This window comes from Scyliorhinus canicula, chromosome 25 (genome assembly GCF_902713615.1).
Source record: "Scyliorhinus canicula chromosome 25, sScyCan1.1, whole genome shotgun sequence".
Taxonomy (NCBI): domain Eukaryota; kingdom Metazoa; phylum Chordata; class Chondrichthyes; order Carcharhiniformes; family Scyliorhinidae; genus Scyliorhinus; species Scyliorhinus canicula.
In genome coordinates this window covers 22,149,548-22,172,053 of record NC_052170.1, presented here as the reverse complement: position 1 = coordinate 22,172,053, position 22,506 = coordinate 22,149,548, and the positions used below count along the sequence as shown (strand labels likewise).

General features: G+C 50.3%; 1 protein-coding gene across 1 annotated transcript in view; it reads left to right on the top strand.

Annotated features, from left to right (window-relative positions):
• LOC119957014 (patatin-like phospholipase domain-containing protein 6) overlaps window positions 1–22,506 on the top strand; it is a 96,636-nt gene that overhangs the window by 2,209 nt on the left and 71,921 nt on the right. The window contains exons 2-5 of the mRNA XM_038784598.1: window positions 3,195–3,277; window positions 3,872–3,937; window positions 11,328–11,369; window positions 18,655–18,742. Of these exons, the coding sequence (XP_038640526.1) occupies window positions 3,239–3,277; window positions 3,872–3,937; window positions 11,328–11,369; window positions 18,655–18,742 (235 nt within the window). The 5' untranslated portion in view covers window positions 3,195–3,238. The remainder of the gene's footprint in view (window positions 1–3,194; window positions 3,278–3,871; window positions 3,938–11,327; window positions 11,370–18,654; window positions 18,743–22,506) is intronic.

Sequence of the window (22,506 nt, the reverse complement as noted above, 5' to 3'; positions counted from 1 at the left end):
ATGCTCTTCCAATATGCCTCCAAACAATTCGTCTGCAGAGGTCACGACTGTCAGCATCCGTCTCCCCGTTTCAGGGTCAACATTGTCATCTTCACTTCATATCTCACTTGCAGGCATCCTTATAGATCATAGAATTTACAGTGCAGAAGGAGGCCATTCGGCCCATCGAGTCTGCACCTGCTCCTAGGAAGGAGCACCTTACCAAAGGTTAACACCTCCACCCTATCCCCATAACCCAGTAACCCCACCCAAAACTCAGGGCAATTTTGGACACTATGGGGCAATTTAGCATGGCCAATCCACCTATCCTGCACATCTTTGGACTGTGGAGGGGAAACCGGAGCACCCGGAGGAAACCCACGCAGACATGGGAGAATGTGCAGACTTCCGCACAGACAGTGACCCAGCCGGGAATCGAACCTGGGACCCTGGAGCTGTGAAGCGATTGTGCTATCCACAATGCTACCCTGCTGCCCACACTATAGCAGGGGTATGGATACTTTGGGGGGGGGAGGGGGGGGGTGGTCGCAGCCCTGTGGCTCATTGAGATTTGGGTATCTGCCAGTCCCCCATCCAGTCAATGTGGCCGAGAGACAATGCAGCCATCACTGACTTAGCAACGCTCGCACGCTCCAAAAACGCCCTGCGAAGCGATGCTGAGGACATGTCTGAGTGATCGAGGAAGCCGATCCGCCTTTACTGCTGCCTGGCATGTGTTGTCCATTGTAGAGGAGTGGGCTGAGGACCTGAGCTTAATAGACCTGCAGTTTGATGTTGTCAGTCTGGTTGCTGTTGTTCCACACGCTCTAACTCAGCCTGGACATTTTTTCATTGTCCTGCTTCTCTCCCCCCCCCCCCCCCCCCCCCCCCACACACACCGTCTGTCTTGTCCTGAATCCCTCCCGTTTCATCTTGCACCTGTGCCTTGGCCTGTGTGTGTGCGCCAACCAGGAGTGGGACCGCATGCAGGCTGCAGCGTAGCTGTGTGCACCAGAAGAGGCAGAGGAATGAAAGTAATGGAAATCTCTCATGGGATATGTCTGGTTTGCATTTCAGGCATTTCCACACAAGCAACCTTTGCATAAAAGCCATCTTTTCCTGCAGTGCGCTCATCACTGGAGCATCAGCGTTACGAATAAATCTGGAAACCTAGACCTTGGCAAGGGGGTATCAGCTCTGCCCCGTGGCATTGTGCCGTATACCTCGTGGCCGACACTCTGGAGCTCCCAGCTCTGCTGTTTCCAATGCTGCGGTGTGGCTCCTGAGGCAGGGTGATCTTTACTCCGTGCAGGAACAGCCCATGCTCATGCTGGCCTCTGCTGCCGTTCACGTTCCATTCAGTCCACCTCCCATCCCTGTATTGGTCAGGCTTCCCCATAAATGTAAGAGGCTGGAGTCGGATGAAGGCAGAGTTCAGGATGAGTTCACATTTCCGACCAGTGTGAAGATTAGAGACGGCCGGTGGAGCTTTGGGGTTAATGAAAGCAAAACACCGCAGATGCCGGAAACCTGAAATACAAGCAGAAGATGCTGAATAAACTTAGTAGGTCTGGCAGAGATGCTGGGCAGCACGGTAGCACTATGGGTGGCACTGTGGCTTCACAGCGCCAGGGTCCCAGGTTCGACCCCTGGCTTGAGCCACTGCCTGTGCCGAGTCGGCACGCTCTCCTCGTGTCGGCGTGGGTTTCCTCAGGGTGCTCCGGTTTCCTCCCGAAAGACGTCCTTGTTAGGTGAATTGGACATTCTGAATTCCCCCTCTGTGTACCCGAACAGGTGCCGGAGTGTGGCGACTAGGGGCTTTTCACAGTAACTTCATTGCAGTGTTAATGTAAGCCTACTTGTGGCACTAATAAAGATTATAATTAGAGAGTAATAAGCAAGGTAGAAATATGTACAGAATTATATATTTGGAGGGGCGGCGCAGTGGTTAGCACTGCTGCCTCACAGCGCCGAGGACCGGGTTCGATCCCGGCTCTGGGTCACTGTCCGTGTGGAGTTTGCACATTCTCCCCGTGTCTGCGTGGGTCTCGCCCCCCCACAACCCAAAGATGTGCAGGGTAGGTGGATTGGCCACGCTAAATTGCCCCTTAATTGGAAAAGAATTGGGTATTCTAAAGTTATTCAAAAAAGAATTATGTATTTGGGGGAGGGGGTGGGGCAGAATAGAAGACCAGGGATAGGTCGGGGCAAAGGAGAGGCGAATCTGCCATTGACGGGGCAAAGGGGAGTTAATGGGCCAGTAAGGAAGGAAGATTGCAAATAGCGGCAAAAGGTTAGTGGGGGCAACTGTGAGCAACTAGGGACAGGTGGCTGTGTGGGGGAGGGGGTGGGGTGGGGGTGGGGGGGGGGGGGGGGGAAGGAAGAAGAAAAAGAAGAAGTTGTGCTGGGGCAGGCCGGGGAGCTAGAAATACAAGCGACAAGTTGCAACGACAATAGAGCATTGCGGCCATTGGGCCTGAGAGGTGCAGAGATACAGATCAGGGTCTCAGTAACAGATGAGTGGAGACCGGGGTTGGTCAGGGGCTTGGTGGCTGACTGTGGGGTCAGCCACTCGGCTCGTGAACAAACAGGGCTCTGAGGTCACCGGCACTGAAGCCTGCAGGAGGCTGGAATCGGAGAGACGAGAGTTTGTGGCGGGAGGGGAGGTGGGTAGAAGACTTTGTGCTTTCCTGCGTTTAAACCTGCCTGTACTGCCTAACTAATAGGTGGAGTATTTCCGAGAATATTGCGTCTACTTTTATTTGACCTGCACATTCCTCAGCAGATCCCATAACTGCCGGAATCACTGTTGCATTACCCCGCATTCCTGGCCGTTCCCCAGGAAAGCTAACATATTCCAGTTGAGCCGTACTCGTGAACATGGCAGTGTAAATTGTGATCTTGATTGCTGCAACTTCTTGTTGTGAATCTGTGCGTCACTCCCCTTATCTGTGGCCTTGCCTTCCACAAGATAAGATGCTGGCGTAATTTCCTGAGGCCTGATCAGAATAGAAGTGCTTTTAACGTGTTGGGAGCAATCGATACCCGATGCTGCCTGCTGCTTGGAGAGTTAATACTGATCGATTTGGGAGAGGAAGGTGCCTTGGTACTTTTCGAGAATTTCTAATTCAAAAGAGTGAGAACGTCACGAGTTATCTCTGGCTTTTCTTTTTTTGTCTTCCTTTACACTTTCTGCCCTTGGTGTCCTGAACAAGGGCCCGGCCCCTATGGGAGGACTTGACAGAGTGAAGTGAAAAGAATGGGGCAGAATGAAGCTCGGCAGGCGGAGGATTTAGAGGTACACCACGGCGCTTATTACTAATGAGTGGTCCCTTTGTGGTGGTCCCTTTGCTGTGTGCTGGACGCGTTCCCTGGGAATGAGCATGTATTGGAACACTGCTGGCTTGGAATGTTTCAGGGTGGGAGACACCCTGGGGGGGGTGGGGGGAATGCTTAAGTTTTCCTTCGGACCCCCTGGGCTGAGGGTGTCCTGGATTTGCCTCGTGGCATCTGTGTTGCATGGAAAATCCGAAATGGCTTTTGAGCGATTATTTCACTCTTTGAAACTCTTTGCTCTGCATGTCCCCGTTTAACTGAATGCAATTTGCCTGGGCCTGATTCCTTTATACCCCCCCTTGCTCTTGCACTCTTTTCTAAGTTGCATGGGGTTGGGTCATTGAGTGGAAAGCCTCCTGGTGGAGGACACCACAGTGGAATCGGCTGGGAAACGTGTCTTTCGTTATCGTAAATCTCCAGCTTTCCTCGCTCCTGGCGCCCGTGAGGAGTGGAGTGTCTTCACGGCTGAAGAAGCTCGCGGGGTTTGGCGAATGTTTGCAAAGTGTCTCTCGCTCGGAAGCTCAGTGCGGTGATGTTTCTTTGCACTGTTTTACAGAATGATCCTGATGGCGATTTATTAGACCTGAAGACTCTGGTTGAAGGCCAGCACCAGACCACCATGGTGAGTGAATGCTGTCCGTTCCCCCCCCCCCCCCCTGTTCACATGTCCCCACTTCTCCGTAAGGGGTTACTGATGGAATTTAACCAGATACATTGCATTGGCTTCACGGTCGGATGCTAGCTGGCGGCCACTTGGCGCTACATTGACCTCTCAGGCAGAAGACGTGGTCACTCTTAACCTCAGCCCGGCCCATGTTGATCGCCAGCCTGACGTGCAGGTGGGGATGTGGAGGCTATCGCATTCTTTTGACTTGGCCGCAGTTAAGTGTTGTAGGTTAGTGATGCAGTGCCCCTGGTGGTCAGAACGGTAGCATGGTGGTTAGCATAAATGCTTCACAGCTCCAGGGTCCCAGGTTCGGTTCCCGGCTGGGTCACTGTCTGTGCGGAGTCTGCACGTCCTCCCCGTGTGTGCGTGGGTTTCCTCCGGGTGCTCCGGTTTCCTCCCACAGTCCAAAGATGTGCGGGTTAGGTGGATTGGCCATGCTAAATTGCCCGTAGTGTCCTAAAAAACAGTAAGGTTAGGGGAGGGAGGGGGGGGGTTGTTGGGTTACGGGTATAGGGTGGATACGTGGGTTTGAGTAGGGTGATCATTGCTCGGCACAACATCGAGGGCCGAAGGGCCTGTTCTGTGCTGCACTGTTCTATGTTCTATGTTCTAACTGGACATGCTGCAAGCTTGCCGGAGCTCTGTGCTTTAACACTGACTCACTTAAAGACTCTGCTATTGATGTGCCCTGTGCCCAGTGTTATGGGCCAGGGTTTAGAGAACCCCAGAGTGTATCATGGAGTTCACCTGACCCACAACTTTTAATAGATTGTGGTATGGGGAGCACACGGCCCACTTTACAGGTGTGGTGCAGCAGAAATGGAAAAGTATTTTTTAAAACAAAACAATATTTATTCTATGAACTCAAGTTAACCTTTTAAAAACATAAAGTGAACATCTGAGCAACCATCAATTCAAATACAAATCCCAAAGACTACAACACTAAGTAATCCTTTAAGCTTTCCTTTTAACATCCAGAAGACTTGAGAAACAGTTTTTAACAGAAGCACATGAGGTTTACATTCACGGCTGAGAACATTTATAATTCTGAATTCACCAAATGATCAAGAGATAGTCTTTTCATGGCAGAGAGATCAACTGTACACCTGCTCTGTCTGGCTTCAGCTCCAACACTGAAAACGAAACTAAAACACACCCTGCAGCAAACAGCCTAAAACAAAAGTAAAAAGCTGACAGACAGCCCAGCTCCACTCACTCTCTGACATCACGGCAGTAGTAAACACCCATTTCTTAAAGGTACTCTCACTGCAGATATTTATATACACACCCATTTATAAACACCCATTTCTTAAAGGTACTCTCACATGACACTAAGGTTAGATGCTCTGCTCTGTCTCTGCTCCAGCTCCAGCTTCCATCCAAACTCTTATCTTTTTATGGCCTTATTTGCTGATACTGCCTCCTTTTTAATGACCTCCGTATCAACTCAATGAGAGCCTTCAGCTTTATGACATTGCGACTTAAACTTGTACTAATTCTTGCTGACCGATTGTTTTGATCACCGTGGAGTCCAGTGATTGTGAAAGAACCACAACTTCCCAAACAGAAAAGCCTGATTGACCACTTAACATGTTTACTGTAACAATCCAGACTAAAAGCAGCACAAACCTGAACTAACAGGCAAATGTGATTCATTAGAAACCCTAAATCACGTTTGAAGTAGCTGATGCAACAAAGGTAAATCTCTCTGATTCCTCAGGTATCACATTTGGCGCACATAATAATGATAACCTTTTATTAGTGTCACCAGTGGGCTTACATTAACGCTGCCATGAAGTTACTGTGAAAAGCCCCTAGTCGCCACACTCCGGCGCCTGTTCGGGTACACAGAGGGAGAATTCAGAATGTCCAATTCACCTAACAAGCACGTCTTTCGGGACTTGTGGGAGGAAACCGGAGCACCCGGAGGAAACCCACGCAGACACGGGGAGAACGTGCAGACTCAACACAGACAGTGACCCAAGCCGGGAATTGATCCCGGGTCCCTGGCACTGTGAAGCCACAGTGCTAACCACTGTGCTACCGTGCCGCCTTGGGAAGCAAGTGGAGTTCCAAAGCTCTTATCTTCCTCCAGTTCAGTTTCACTACTTGGCGACATGCAGGGTTTGATCATAAGGAAACCTCTGATCGCTTTACTCCATCCGAGTTTCACAGATATGATTATCACCCAAAAGGGCGTATTGCCGCTGAACCTCCTTCACTCGGTTCATAGGATTCTCCTACAGTGCAACAGGAGAATACCTTGCCCATCACGTCTGCACCGACCCTCCGAAAGAGCATCAGACCCACTCTAAATACTCTCGGCCCACTCTCCCGCCCTATCCCCGTAACCTCTTTGGACTGTGTGGGAGGAAACCGGAGCACCCGGAGGAAACCCACGCAGTCACGGGGAGAAAGTGCAAACTCCACGCAGACCCAGGTCGCAAATGAACCCGGGTCCCTGGCGCTGTGAGGTAGCAGTGCTAACCACTGTGCCGCCCTGTCGATCACGCAGTCTTAATGCCATATCTCCGCAGAGTCACGTTCATCTGGCTACTCAAACCTCGGTGGTCAGTGTGGTCGGTTCTGGTTGACAATACCACCCAGCTCCCCCATGTGGCTGGAGTGTTCATTCAGCTCTTCAAGCCTCTATCCTGTTCTGGCCACTGGCTGTAAAGAACAACACCAAGAGCCTCTGTGTCTGCTCCCACCATAAGCTGAAATCCAACATCAAAAATTTATTTCAGTATTCCCAATTGGCAACCAAATTCACATGTTCATCGCTCTCAAGTCTGATGCCACAGCCAGGAAATCCAATTAACCGCCCCATGATAGTTTCCTCAAGTAATACCAACAAGAGATGAAGTGATTTTAGATCCAGCATTGTGTAATGAGGCAGGGTTAATTAACAATCTCACAGTACGAGATCATCGAGGCAATAGTGATCATAAAACAACTGACTTTAGTAAGTTTGACTCCAGTCCTAAACAATAATCTTAAGCAAAGCCAATTACGCTGGTATGAGGGGCGGCGCAGTGGTTAGCACCGCTGCTTACGGCGCTGAGGACCCGGGTTCGATCCTCGTCCTGGGTCGCTGTCTGTGTGGAATTTGCACATTCTCCCCGTGTCTGCAGGGGGTTCGCCCCCCACAACCCGAAGATGTACAGGTTAGGTGGATTGGCCACGCTAAATTGCCCCTTAATTGGAAAAATAAAATAATTGGGTACTCTAAATTTATTTCAAAAAAGGTATGAGGGGAGAGTTGGTTGAGGTTGATTGGGCAAGTAGACTAAACGTGACAGCAGTAAGTAAACATTGGAAAACATTTAAAGAAACAATTCAAAATGCCAACAAAAAGTACATTCCATTAAAATGCAAAAGCTCGGTGAGACAAATCCATCCATGGCTTTCTGATGAAATTAAGGGATCACGTTGGATTAAAATGTTGCCAAAATAGTAGTAAGCCTGAGGGTTTGGAGTGTTTAGGAAACGGGAGGGAAACCAAATGTTGATCGGAAGGGGAACAAGTTAGGAATATAAAAACAGATTTAAGTAACTTTTAAAAGTGTACAAAAGGAGGAGAGTAGCTAAAGCAAATGTTAGAGGCTTAGGGGCAGAGGGAGGAGACATTATCATGGATAATGAAGAAATGGCAGAGCTGTTGAACAGTAGAAGTCACAATTAGGCGCAGGGCTAGGTAATTCAGCCATTCCAGCCTGCTCCCTCTATTCACTAAGGCAATGACAGAACTAATTGTGGCATCAGCCCATTATCCTGCCAACTACCGATAGTCTTTGATTCCCTTGTCAGTCAGGAACCTATCTCTGTACTTCAAAATATTGGCTGACCCTGCCCCCAGTGCCTTCTGAGGGAGAGAGTTCCCAAGATTTCTCCTCTCTTCCCCCTTAAATGGGAGAGCCCTTATTTTTAAACTGTGTCCCCTAGTTCTAGTCTCTCCCATAAGGGGAAATATCCTTTTCAGTATCCATCCTGTCAAGTCCCCTCAGGATCTTGTATATGTCAGTTAGATCACCTCACAATCTTCTAAACCCCAATGGTTACAGACCCAAGCTGTTTGATATAAGATAATCCCTCCACCCTCGCCATCCCAGGAATCATTGAATGAACCTTCTCCGAATTGCTTCTACATAGAACAGTACAGCACAGAACAGGCCCTTCGGCCCTCAATGTTGTGCCGAGCCATGATCACCCTACTCAAACCCACGTATCCACCCTATACCCGGAACCCAACAACCCCCCCTTAACCTTACTTTTATTAGGACACTACGGGCAATTTATCACGGCCAATCCACCTAACCCGCACATCTTTGGACTGTGGGAGGAAACCGGAGCACCCGGAGGAAACCCACGCACACAGGGGGAGGATGTGCAGACTCCACACAGACAGTGACCCAGCCGGGAATCGAACCTGGGACCCTGGAGCTGTGAAGCATTTATGCTAACCACCATGCTACCCTGCTGCCCCTTCTAATGCTGTTATGTCCTTTCTTAAGTAAGGAGACCAAAACTGTGCACACCACTCCAGATGTGGTCTCCCCAATGCCCTGTACAACGGTAGCAAAACATCCCCTTGCAATAAACACCTACATCCATTTTGCCTCCCTAATCACTTGCTGTCCCTGCATACTAACCTTTTGTGATTCAAGTTGCACTTCGGAAGTAGAGGGTAACCGAGGAGGTAATAAGAGTGAGGAGTTTTAGGTAATTCATATCAGTATTGGAGAAGTCTAAGCGATTGAAGATAGGGAAAATCTCCAGGAGCCGATGGCCTGTACCTTTTAGTAAGAGCCAAGAGCTTTCTGCAGAGATAGTTGATGCCCTGGTTAGGTTTGTCCAAAATTCCCTCGACTCTAGAGTGGTTCCAGCGCTGGGACCACTCTGGAGTCGAGGGAATTTGGACAAACCTAACCAGGGCATCAACTATCTCTGCAGATAGCTCTTGGCTCTTATGGAAATGTACAGGTCATTGGCTGCTGGAGGGAGCGTTATTCAGGCAGGGGGGGTGGGGGGGGGGGGAAGAGGAACCAGGGAACTACAGGCCAGTTAACCTGGCATCAATTATCGGGGAAGTGCTGGAATCTATTACCGAGGCAGCCTTTATTGCAAGAGGATTAGAATAAAGAAGTCTTGTTGCGATTGTACAGGGTTTTGGTGAGACCACATCTGGAGTACTCTGTACACTTAGTCTGTATATCTATGGAAGGATTGGGGGGGGGGTTAAAGTGCAGCTCCAATAGATTGGCTCTTGGATGAGCGGCCCATTGGAGTCAGTCCTATTGTTTGGGGTTCAGTTGATCTCATTGAGCATAAAGGAGTTTGGAGGGGCTGACGGGGTATACACAGCCTCTCGTGGCCGGGGGGGTGGTGGCGGTCGGGAAAGCTAGAACGTGGGCGCACAGTCTCTCGGTATGTGGGGGGGGAGGGGGGTGCGATCATTCAGGATTGAGACGAGGGAAAATATCTTCACTCAGAGGGTTGTGAATATTTGGAACTCTCGACCCCGCAGGGTTGTGCACGCTCCGTCATTGAATGGGTTTAAGCCCGAGATAGATAGAGTTTGGTCTCGGAATGCAGGGGTTTGGAACACAGCTGGGAAAATGGAGTGGGGTAGATGATCAGCTGTGGTGGTATTAAATGGCGGAGCAGGCCCAAGGGTCCTTATGTCCCAGTTCTAATGGTGTTTCATGGTTCTCGACTGTCCCGCCCTCACCAATGGGAACACACTCTCTCCCTACACTGCCTTGACCCCGTTTGGGCACACCGATCAAATCTCTTTTCAGCCTCCACGAAGGACAATAATTGTCCCTTTCACTTTATTTCCGAATTGCAACCTGCAAATCTATCGATGTCTTCCCTCCAGTCTTCCATGTCCTGCCCACTTTCCAACCTCTCCCCAGTTTGGTGCAATGGTAAATTATTGCGCTGCTTCAACCCCTAAGACCCAGATCAGTTCTTGCGATACTCGGATCAGACTCCAATTTATATTCGGCCCGGATAAGAAACCCCAACCATTTTTTGATTTATAAACTGTGAGGAAAGATTACTTCGTTTCCAGGAGTTATTCCACTGACACATAGGGATCTTTTATATCAAAACAAACTTTATTAACACCGGATCAAACACATTAACATCACAAAAAATATATTTTCAATTCACAATTAAACAATTATTAAAATAAAAGAAATGCTTCAGCTGCTAACTTATATCCTTCCCTATCTCCAATTAAGTAAAGCCTATTACAGGTCAAATCCAACTGATAAATAAAGTAAGCAAATACAGGAACTATTGTGCAGGGATTTCCTGTCAGAAAAGTAAAGAAAGAACCTGCAAATCCTTCTGTCTCTCTCCGACTCCTGCTCAGCCTCATAAAATTTGCCAAAACTGTTGCTCAACTTAACTCCTAACAGACTGACAAACATGTATCAAACTGCAAAACTACAGAGAGACCTGGCTCCTCCCATTAATTACATCATCCTTATCCCACTCCGATTCCATGACCTGCTTACCCAAGTCTAAACACATCTCTCAAATGAGCTACTCTCCAGGGAATCACCAGCAATCATATGCTCCATTAGGCATCTCTTTGTAAACAAGTACACGATTGGAATGAATGATGGTCTCACTTTTACGACATCTTAATTGCACCTTTTGCAGGCGCACCTCCTGCTTATAGGTTAAACCAGGACATTTTACAACATCTTAATTGCACTTTTTGCAGACACACAGGACTGCCTGTATGTTAAACTAAGCTTTTAAAGAAAATATTCCCACAACAGATATATATAATACAATCTATATAAAAATGTCCTACATTTGGCGCACAGTTCCGTGTGCACCTTGTGGCCCTGTTCTCTGGAGCTTCCCGTCTTTTCCCAGAAGCGTAGTCGGGGTTGGATGAAGCCTTCGGATTTTTGTGGGAGTACCGAATTTTTTTAAAATTTAAGTTTCTACACCAGGCAAAAGGTAACCTGTTTAAGGTGTTAATTGACGTGATTAATGAAGGTCAACAAGTTACAGTACCAATTGGACGTGGTCTGAAAGCACAAGCTTGGAAGAGAGGTGAGTTAGAAGAAACATTTGGTAACTTAGAGCATTGTGGCAGAGTGTGAAACAGCTTTAGATTGAGAGAGTTAAATCTCTCCAGAGTTTAGGCTAACGCTGGAGATTGGGTGAGAAGGGGTTTGGGCAGAAATCAGTATTTTGATGCACAAGTTTTTAGCTGTTACACGGGACGTTATCAAATAGAGAGTGTGGACACCTCCCCCGAGGAGGTCCTGGCTAGATTGGAGAAATTCAAAATCATTCTATTAATTTACCTACCTAGCCAGAGTGTCGGATGTTCCAGTGTTCGGCTTCAAGGTCATGGGTGAGTAAACATTTTCTTTTCAGTTGAGTTTGTAAGATTAAGAGGTTAAGGAGAAGACGCCATAGGGATTTGTGGGCCATCCTGAATTTCCGGACCCCTTTGTCTCCAAATCTGGAGTCTCTGTAAAACATGATATTGAACTCAGCGACTGCCGTCTCTGGAGAGTTCTACCCAAACCCCTGACTTATATTTACTTATTTCTCCAAGATCGCGAAAGCAGATTATATCGTCTTTGCCTCAGTGCCGTCTGCTGTGCACAAGTTGGCTGCCACACTTCTCAGATTGCTGCAAGTGACTGTCAATAGTTGCTTGATAAAACAGAACTTGAGGATTGCTGAAAAAGGGGACATGCCATCAAAGTTTTTCACCTTGCACTCATCAGGACAGATGCAGGAAAGCCAAATTTAAAAGGGCACAACAGTTTATACTACTTGCAAAGAAAATGGTGCTGATTGCTTGGCAGGTGGACTGTGGTTGAAGCATTGCCATGGGGAATGCACCAGGGAACAGTTGTGTCCCCACCCCCCCCCAATGCTTTTGTTTAATTGAAAAAGGAGCAATGCCTGGACATATTCCTTCTATTTGCAGAGGACAGAGCCCCGTGTATGTTTATAAAAGTAACTCCAGCAAGCCTAGGTAAGCGAACAGCCGGAACAAGTCCTTTCGACTGTTTGAAACAGGTAAAGCACTGACTGTACTTAACCAGCCTGTGCTTGCAAAACTCCGCGTAGTGCCCAGCATTAGATGTGATTCAGCAATTGGACAGCACTTAGTGGCCGAGCTTGAATGTGCTAAGAATTACGCTGACAACCGATTTAAGGTTATCAGCCAAGCTCACAATGTGGCTCAGGTACACTTGCTAGAAGCTGCGTATATTCTTGCGCCCAAGCTCTACCCTCTGAAAACAGGAAGATCATGTCCAGACATGGCGTCTTTTTTAATTCAGAAAGGATGGGGGACAGCTATCCCCTGCTGCATTCTCCATGGCAATGGCTTGACCAATCAGAGTCCTCTTACCAACCAACCGGTCAGCATCCTTTTCTCATGCTGGATAAATTGTGAGCCCCTCTGAAATTTGGTGTTCTTGTATCTCACCCGATGAAACGTTTCACCGACCCGACTTATTTCCAGTAATACTGAAAGTTCTTTATTGGTCGAGAGGTGCTTTATGATGTTCTGGGATCATGGAAGACACTTTATTAATGCAAGACTTTGTCATTTATCTGGCTTATTCCTGGCATTAGGCACCCGAGATGCATGCAGACGTCAAGGGTAAAGGTTATTTTACTCTTGAGAAAGGAAAACTTAGAGTGAACCTTGTTAGGATATTGGGGGCCGAATGAGTGTCAAGCAGCTGCACCCTGAGAAACTGTTTAACGTGGCGTAGAATAAATTAGAAGAAAGTTATGGCGGCGCAGTGACACATTGGTTAGCACTGCTGCCTCGCAGCACCAGGGGCCCGGCTTCGATTCCGTCCTCGGGTGACTGTGTGGAGTCTGCATGTTCTCCCGAGTCTGCGTGGGTTTCCTCCGGGTGCTCCGGTTTCCTCTCTCAGTCCAAAGATGTGCAGCTTAGGTGGACTGCCCTCGTTAAATTGCCCCTTCGAGTCAAAGGATGCGGAGGTTCAGTGGGGCTATGGGGATAGGTTGGGGAGTGGGCCTAGATGAGCTCTTTCAGAGGGTCGGCGCAGACTCGATGGGCCGAATGGCCTCCTGCATTGTAGGGATTCTGTGAATCTAAGCTAATTGGCCCAGGTATAATTATTTGACATCGGGTGGTGAATGTTTGGAATGGTAAGTATTGAGGAGATGTTTGAGACTTTAGAAAGGCGTTTGATCAGAAAATCTATTGAAGGAGATAAATCCTGCTCGTGAACTCTGTGGAGGGCAGATGGTCAAAAATGGTAGCTTCCGAGCTTGTATATTCTACAGGTCTTAAGCCCTCAGGCTACCTCTCTACTTTCGCCACCCTCTTTCAAACCTACCTCGATTAGGCTTCAGTCACCTCCCCGTTCATTCACCGCGAGGAAGAATCTTGGGACATTTAGTGTGTTACGGATGCTGTATCAATACTGACTTTTTTTTATTCCTTCACTGGATGAGGGCGTCGCCCACTAGGTCAGCATCTATTGCCCGTCCCAAATTGACCCTGAGAAAGTGGTGGTGAGATGCCTTCTTGAGCCGCTACAGTCCATGTGGTGTAGGTACACCCACAGTGCTGTTAGGGAGGGAGTTCCAGGATTTTGACTCGGGAATGGTGATCGGTTTCCAAGTCAGGCTGGTGAGTGAGAGGGGAACCTCCAGGTGGTCGTGTTTCCACACGTCTGCTGCCCATGTACTTGTAGATGGTAGAGGTCACAGGTTTGAAAGGTGCGGTCGAAGGCGCCTTGGTGAGTTGCTGCAGTGCGTGTTGTAGATGGTACGCACGGCTGCCACTATGTCGGTGGTGGAGGGACTGATTATTTGTGGATGGGGTACCAATCAAACGAGCTGCTTTATCCTGGATGGTGTTGAGCTTCTTGAGTGTTGTTGGAGCTGCGCTCACCCAGGCAAGTGGAGAGTATTCCATCACACTCCTGACTTCTGCCTTGTAGATGGTTGACAGAGTCAGGAGGTAAGTATTCCCAGCCTCTAAACTGCTCTTGCTGCCACAGTATTTATATGGTTGGCCCAGTTCAGTTTATGATCGATGGTAACGTTGATAGTGGGGGATTCAGCGATGCTAATGTCATGGAATGCCAAGGGGAGATCAGTCTTCTTGGAGATGGTCGTTGCCTGGCACTTGTGTGGCATTTTTATTTATTGCCATTTCTCTGCCCAAATATTGTCCAGGTCTTGCTGCACATGGGCGCGGACAGCTTCAGACACTCCATTGGGGAGGAGCTATTGCTACATGGATTAGACGCTATTGTTGCAGATGATTCCAAGTTAGAAATATTGTCTTTTCCATAGCTACTTCCCTGCCTTCCGTGGACAACAGCAGCAGCAAAGTTGCCAGCGTTGCATTTTCAAACTTAACAAAATTCCTGCCTTTCAAAGCGAAAAGACTTATTCGCCAATCTAAATTTGTTGTCTTGAGAAGGGCTCTCAGTTCTGTAACCAGAGTGAGTGCATTGAGACGGTGCTCACACCGTGGGAACAATGCCTTTGTCAGCTGAGACTTTCCGCAGTGTGTGGATGTGTCGGTTGAGATCACTTGGCGGAGGAGCCTACTTGATGAGTCAGCGATGGAAATAGAAACTTGTACTGATGTTCCTCTTTGCTGATTGGTCTTTTGGATTGAAACCGCAAGTACTGTTTCTGACCGCTGTCGGGGTTCGCCTGTCCCAGTCAGCCCTCTGCCAAGCCGTCCTCCGCTCCTAACACTGCTCATTCCTAGTGTGTGGGCTGCCCCGTGGCTCTTTGCCAAGGGGACCATTCTTTCGCTAGAAGAATTTTTAGGAAGGCTCTTGGGCTGGACAAAGGCCGTCGCTGAGGTTCGAGCTCCAGCAGGAACACACAGACTGTCTGTCTCTTCCTCTGTTCCACCCTAATCTCCACTTTGCCCCCCCCCTCTCCCTCGCTGGTTTCTCTCGTGCGGAAAGAGGGAGGAGAGTTGCCACTTTGCTGACTGCAGTTCAGATGCTATAGCTGTGGTCAAAATGTCTCTGGTGGGTTATAGAAAATAGGAGCAGGAGTAGGCCTCTCGGCCCTTCGAGCCTGCTGCGCCATTCAACATGATCACAGCTGCCCCTCTATCTCAACACCATGCTCCCCGCGCCCGCTCACTACCCCTTCAAACCTTCAGAGTCTTTCTTAAATATATTTTGTGATTTGGCTTCCTGAGGGAGAGAATTCCACAGGTTCGCCACCCTCCGAAGAGAGGAACTTTCTCCTCATCTCAGTCCCAAAATCCCTACCCTGTATACCGAGGGTGTGACCGTGGGTTAGCACTGTGGTTTCACAGCACCAGGGTCCCAGGTTCGATTCCCGGCTTGGGTCACTGTCTGTGCGGAGTCTGCACGTCCTCCCCGTGTGTGCGTGGATTTGCTCCGGGTGATCCGGTTGCCCCCTGCAAGTTCCGAAAGACGTGCTGTCAGGTGATTTGGACATTGTGAATTCTCCCTCGGTGTACCCGAACAGGTGCCGGAATGTGGCGACTAGGGGCTTTTCACAGTGACTTCATTGCAGTGTTAATGTAAGCCTACTTGTGACACTAATAAATATTATTAGATCCCTTTCAAATTCGTCTGAATTCCAGTGAATACAGGCCCAGTCGAGCCAATCTCTTCGCGCACGTCCACCCTGGCATTCCAGGAAACAGTCCGGTCAGCCTTAGCTGCAACTCCCTCTCTATGACAAGTATATCCTTTCTCGGACGAGGAGAGCAAAACTGCTCACAGTGCTCCCGTGTTAACCTCACCAAGGCCTTGTACAGCTGTGGTAAGACATCCCTACTGCTGGACTCGAGCCCTGTTGCAACGAGTGTGTGCCTCCCCTCCCCCCGCCCCGGCTGTCGCTATTCAATTGTCCGGCGCAGCAGACCCACTTTGTCCACGAGACCCCTCGTGACCTTCACATTGACCGAGACGGGTCAAATGGAGGAGTGGCTGATGTGTTTTGACAAAAGGAGAATCGCTTTGTCTGAATTCGCAGTGGAATCCCACTTAATGCGTCGCCATTGTGACGAGCAGAGTTCAATAACACTGGCTGGATTATCCGCATCAGAAACGTGCAGCCAGGTGCTGGCTTGGCTTTTGTGAGTCACACCAAACTGTGCCCCACAAATAAGAGCAGCAACGTGGTTAAAATGCAGATAAATATCTGGCAGACCTGAAACAGAGCAATTCTCCTCATTCACTGGAAAGTGATGACTCAAAGCGACGCAGGTTAGCAAGGCAGCACCAGGGATCCGGGTCCAATATTGGGGCTGGTTTAGCACAGGGCTAAGTAGCTGGCTTTTAAAGCAGACCAAGGCAGGCCAGCAGCACGGTTCAATTCCCGTACCAGCCTCCCCGAACAGGCGCCGGAATGTGGCGACTAGGGGCTTTTCACAGTAACTTCATTTGAAGCCTACTCGTGACAATAAGCGATTTTCATTTTCATTTTTTCATTTCTCAATTCTCACCTTGGGAACAGTCTGTGTGGCTGTTGGCACTTTCTCCCCGTGGTCGTGGGTTTACTGGGCGGCACGGTAGCACAGTGGTTAGCACTGTTGCTTCGCGGCTCCAGGGTCCCGGGTTCGATTCCCGGCTTGGGGCACTGTCTGTGCGGAGTCTGCACGTTCTCCCCGTGTCTGCGTGGGTTTCCTCCGGTTTCCTCCCACAAGTCCTGAAAGATGTGCTTGTTAGGTGAATTGGACGTTCTGAATTCTCCCTCTGTGTATCCGAACAGGCGCCGGAATGTGGCGATGAGGGGATTTTCACAGTAACTTCATTGCAGTGTTAATGTAAGTCTGCTTGTGACACTAATAAATAAGGATTATTCCTCCGGGTGCTCAGGTTTCCTCCCACAGCCCAAAGGTGCGCAGGTTAGGTTGGGTTACGGGGGTAGGGTGGGGGAATGGGCCTGGGTAGGGTGTTCTTTCAGCGGGTCGGTGCAGTCCGATGGGCCGAATGGCCTCATTCTGCACTATGGGGGATTTTATGGCTCATGGGCTGCAAGTCCACATGAGGCCATGAGAAACAGGAGCAGAAGTAGGCCATTTGGCCCACCAGGTCTCTTCCGCCATCCAATGAGATCATGACTATTCTGATGTGATATAGAACCTAGAACAGTACAGCACAGAGCAGGCCCTTCGGCCCTCGATGTTGTGCCGAGCATTGTATGATCCTCAACTCCACTCCATCCCCCTTATTCCCATAATTTTTGAATCCCTGACTGATTTAAAAGAACAGACTTAACGACCTGGCCTCTACAGCTCTCCGCGGTAAAGAATCCCACAGCTTAACTACCCTCCGAGAGCAGAAATTTCTCCTCTTATCTGTCTCGCTCTCAGGCCCCAGCTACCTCACGGAAGTAGCACGATATAAATGGGGTTAAATGATGAAAGATTTCAAACCTCAAGGCAGCACCGTGACCAGATTTGTGCCTGTCTTCCCTCTTAACAGCACTGCCAGCAACAACCTGTGTTTGTCCAGTGCATCATTAAACACCAGAGAGCGTTGTCAAATGCTTCATTCCGTTCGGAGGCCCTGGAATGGGTGCGCAGGGCCGAAACCATGCAGGGTTTCAAAAGAGTTTCTTAAAGGAGGAAGGAGAGGCGGAGAGGTGTTAGGAAGGGATTGGAGAGCTTGAGGCAGCTGAAGAGCACGGCCATTGAGTGATTCATGCTGAGGAGACCTAAACTGGATACCTGGGAGGGTGTGTGGGGCTGGAGGACGTTGCAGAGATAGGGAGGGGCTGGGTGAGGCCACGGAGGGATTCGATAGCGAGGAGGAGATTTTAGAAATTGAGGTGTTGGCCTGACCAGGAGACATCAGGGGTGACAGGTGAACGAGACTTGGCGAGTAAGGACACAGGCAGCAGAGTTTAAGATGGAACCCGGGTAGATCATGGGAAGTCAGCGAGGCGCAATTTGGAATGGCCCAAGTCTCGAGTAACAAAGGCCTGATTGGCTTGGAGCAGCAGGTCTATAGTGAGGCAGAGACAGAATCAGGCTTTCCACTGGAGATCATTTATTAATTTGTAGAGTACAGGCACCGTTGGCTCGGCCTGCATCCATTGCTGTCACATTGCAGTTGACCCTTCAGTCGCCAGCACTGTGTCCCTCTGACAGTATTGAAGTCGGGGCAGCACAGTGGCTAGCACAGTTGCTTCACTGCTCCAGGGTCCCAAGTTCGATTCCCCGCTGGGTCACTGTCTGTGCGGAGTCTACACGTTCTCCCCTGTGTCTGCGTGGGTTTCCTCCCGGGTGCTCCGGTTTCCTCCCACAGTCCAAAGACATGCAGGTTAGGCGGATTGGCCGTGATAAATTGCCCTCGGTGTCCAAAAAGGTGAGGAGGGGGTTATTGGGTTACGGGGATAGGGTGGAAGTGAGGGTTTAAGGGGTCGGTGCAGACTCGATGGGCCGAATGGCCTCCTTCTGCACTGTATGTTCTATGTTATAAGTATAATGCTTCAGCGAAGATCCCAACTCTGTCAACATGCCCTCAATGGCTATCTTTGCGGCGTTTTCCTGCTTTAAGTTCGGAATGCTGCACCCTCGTTTGGGGTTTGTGCAAGGGCTGAAGGTTATACTGATGCTTTTATTTTTCTATCTTGAATTCAAATTTTAATTCCTGCGTTTTGCACCACTTGTTTTCCAGATGATGGGAGTGATACTGGGGGCCGGTGTGGCAGTTGTGCTGATTGCCACCACTATTCTCATCGTGCACAGGCGTTTGCAAGAGAGAAGTGAGTAAATCAACGGTTGTAGTTTATTGCCGTTCCTACAGCTGTCGGTCAGTGCGTTCTAAGCCCTGCACCCGCTTACCTAACATCGGGGGCCTGCAGACCCGACGGGCTGAATGGCCTCCTCCTGCACAGTAGGGATTGTACGATCCTGACTGAGCATTCCTGTGAGGTTTGATTGCAGCCCACCTCCCTGCTCTTTATCATTGCTGCGCTTAAAGTAAATCTCAGTTTGTCTGCTGAAAGCAGGACGTGCCACTGAGGGAAGCAAGTGATTCTTGGCCCACCGTCACGTGGTTTATTCGTAACTGCGAAAGGAATTATAACACCCGGGGATCCAAAGAGACTGGGAAGGGAAAAGGATTTGTACTATGAAGGAGAAATAAAATCTTTGCATCCAATATCTCGCTGTCAATCGGGGCTCCATGGTGTTGACTCTTAAGGCTGTGGGTTCATGCTTGACCCTAGAGAGACATAGAAAATATAATAATATTTATTGTCACAAGTCGGCTTACATTAACACTGCAATGAAGTTACTGTGAAAAGCCCCCAGTCGCCACATTCCGGCGCCTGTTCGGGTACACGGAGGGAGAATTCAGAATGTCCAATTCACCTAACCAGCACGTCTTTCGGGACTTGTGGGAGGAAACCGGAGCACCCGGGGGAAACCCACGCAGACACGGGGAGGACGTGCAGACTCCGCACAGATAGTGACCCAAGCCGGGATCGAACCTGGGACCCTGGAGCTGTGAAACAACTGTGCTAGCCACTGTGCTACCGTGCTGCCCCAAAAGAAACAGCAGAGGATGGTGCAGGAGTAGGCTATTCGGCCATTCGAGCCTGCACCACCATTCAATATGATCGTGGCTCCTGGTGCAAATTCAGTTTTTCGCTTATGCTTTCTCTCCATACCCCTTGATCCCTTTAGTTACAAGGGCCACGTCCAGCTCCCTCTTGAATATATCCAACAAACTGACCCCAACAGCTTTCTGTGGCTGGTTTAGCACAGTGGGGCTAAACAGCCGGCTTGCAATGCAGAACAATGCCAGCAGCGCGGGTTCAATTCCCGTACCGGCCTCCCCGAACAGGTGCCGGAATGTGGCGACTAGGGGCTTTTGACAGTAACTTCATTGAAGCCTACTCGTGACAATGAGTGATTATTATTATGACTAGAGAATTCCACAAGTGCGCAACTCTCTGAGAGAAGAAATTCCTCCTCCTCTCAGTCCTGAATGGCTTACCCCTTATTCTTCGGCTGTGACACCCCCCCAGTTCTGGGCATGAGCACGCAGTGCAGATTTTGTCCCTCAGCCCTCCGGCTCAACGAGCGCTACCTCTGAGCCTTTGACTGACTGCAGGAGGCAGAAATGTCGAGAGAAGCTGTTCTGGACTGGAACAATATAAAACCCGAGTGAAATTTGGGATTTCAAAAACAAAGAGAAGATCAATCTGGGTTTAAAGGTGCCGGCGAGGAGGAAAGAAGTCGGATATATTTGACGAGGCCGAGATGGGATCGTATTGAGTGGCGGGGCAGGTTCAAGGGGCTGAATTGCCCACGGCTGCTCCTAGATCTTGTGTATCATTGCTGCCTGAACAATAAAGTAACGACAGAGGGAAAACGCTGAAAATGCTTATTAGAGGGTTGTTTGCTTACACCAAAACTCTCAGCATTGTTTGTTGACCTTTGCTTGCAAATTCTGAATGACTAAAACATGAGGTGCCAATGAGACATCACGTGTTGTACCAGCCTTGTGACTGCACTCACTGTAAGCCGATGTCCTACTAAATAGATTTTAGGCGAACACTGATTTTAAAATCTCTGGCTTTCATTTCATGTTCAGTGCTCTATGATGTTGATGTGGAGATGCCGGCGTTGGACTGGGGAGAGCACAGTAAGAAGTCTTACAACACCAGGTTAAAGTCCAACAGGTTTGTTTCAAACACTAGCTTTCGGAGCACTGCTCCTTCCTCAGGTGCATTCGCACCTGAGGAAGGAGCTGCGCTCCGAAAGCTAGTGTTTGAAACAAACCTGTTGGACTTTAACCTGGTGTTGTAAGACTTCTTACTATAATGTTGAAATTTGCCTCTTTCTATCACAGTTATACCCCACCCCCCGCCAAGGTGAACTTATTTTGAGCACGATTACAGGGCTTTCCACCCTTCAGAGAAAACATTGAATTTTGCCCCCGTCTGTCCGCTCAGGCTGTCGAACCCAAGAATGGTTGCAGTGTCAAAGATTGGCCATTTGGCCCATCTTGTCCATACTAACTATTTGCAACTTCGCTTGCCCCACTTTGCCCCTGCTCTTGCCCGATGACCCTGCAATTGTATTTCATAACTGAGGAGATATTTGTTCAACTTCCTTTTGAAAGTCCCGACTGTATTCGCCTAAACTACGTTCTTGGTGTCTTCCAGGTCCGAATCTCGATCCATCTCTCTCTCTCCCTCTCTCCCATCCTCTCTCTCCCATCCTCTCTCTCCCATCCTCTCTCTCCCATCCTCTCTCTCCCATCCTCTCTCTCCCATCCTCTCGCTCCCATCCTCTCGCTCCCATCCTCTCGCTCCCATCCTCTCGCTCCCATCCCCTCTCTCTCCCATCCCCTCTCTCCCATCCCCTCTCTCCCATCCCCTCTCTCCCATCCCCTCTCTCCCATCCCCTCTCTCCCATCCTCTCGCTCCCATCCTCTCGCTCCCATCCTCTCGCTCCCATCCTCTCGCTCCCATCCTCTCGCTCCCATCCTCTCGCTCCCATCCTCTCGCTCCCATCCTCTCGCTCCCATCCTCTCGCTCCCATCCTCTCGCTCCATCCTCTCGCTCCCATCCTCTCGCTCCCATCCTCTCGCTCCCATCCTCTCGCTCCCATCCCCTCGCTCCCATCCCCTCTCTCCCATCCCCTCTCTCCCATCCCCTCTCTCCCGACCCCTCTCTCCCGACCCCTCTCTCCCGACCCCTCTCTCCCGACCCCTCTCTCCCGACCCTCTCTCCGACCCCTCTCTCCCCGACCCCTCTCTCCCGACCCCTCTCTCTCCCGACCCCTCTCTCCCGACCCCTCTCTCCCGACCCCTCTCTCCCGACCCCTCTCTCCCGACCCCTCTCTCCCGCCCCCTCTCTCCCGCCCCCTCTCTCCCGACCCCTCTCTCCCGACCCCTCTCTCCCGACCCCTCTCTCCCGACCCCTCTCTCCCCGACCCTCTCTCCCGACCCCTCTCTCCCGACCCCCTCTCTCCGACCCCTCTCTCCCCGACCCCTCTCTCCCAGACCCCTCTCTACCCCCCGACCCCTATCTCCTCCCGACCCCTCTCTCCCGACCCCTCTCTCCCGACCCCCTCTCTCCCGACCCCTCTCTCCCGACCCCTCTCTCCCGACCCCTCTCTCCCGACCCCTCTCTCCCGACCCCTCTCTCCCGACCCCTCTCTCCCACCCCTCTCTCCCCGACCCCTCTCTCCCGACCCCTCTCTCCCCGACCCCCTCTCTCCCACCCCTCTCTCCCGACCCTCTCTCCCGACCCCTCTCTCCCGACCCCTCTCTCCCCGACCCCTCTCTCCCGACCCCTCTCTCCCCTCTCTCCCGACCCCTCTCCTCCCGACCCTCTCTCCCGACCCCTCTCTCCCGACCCCTCTCTCCCGACCCCTCTCTCCCGACCCCTCTCTCCCGACCCCTCTCTCCCGACCCCTCTCTCCCGACCCCTCTCTCCCGACCCCTCTCTCCCGACCCCTCTCTCCCGACCCCTCTCTCCCGACCCCCCCCTCTCTCCCGACCCCTCTCTCC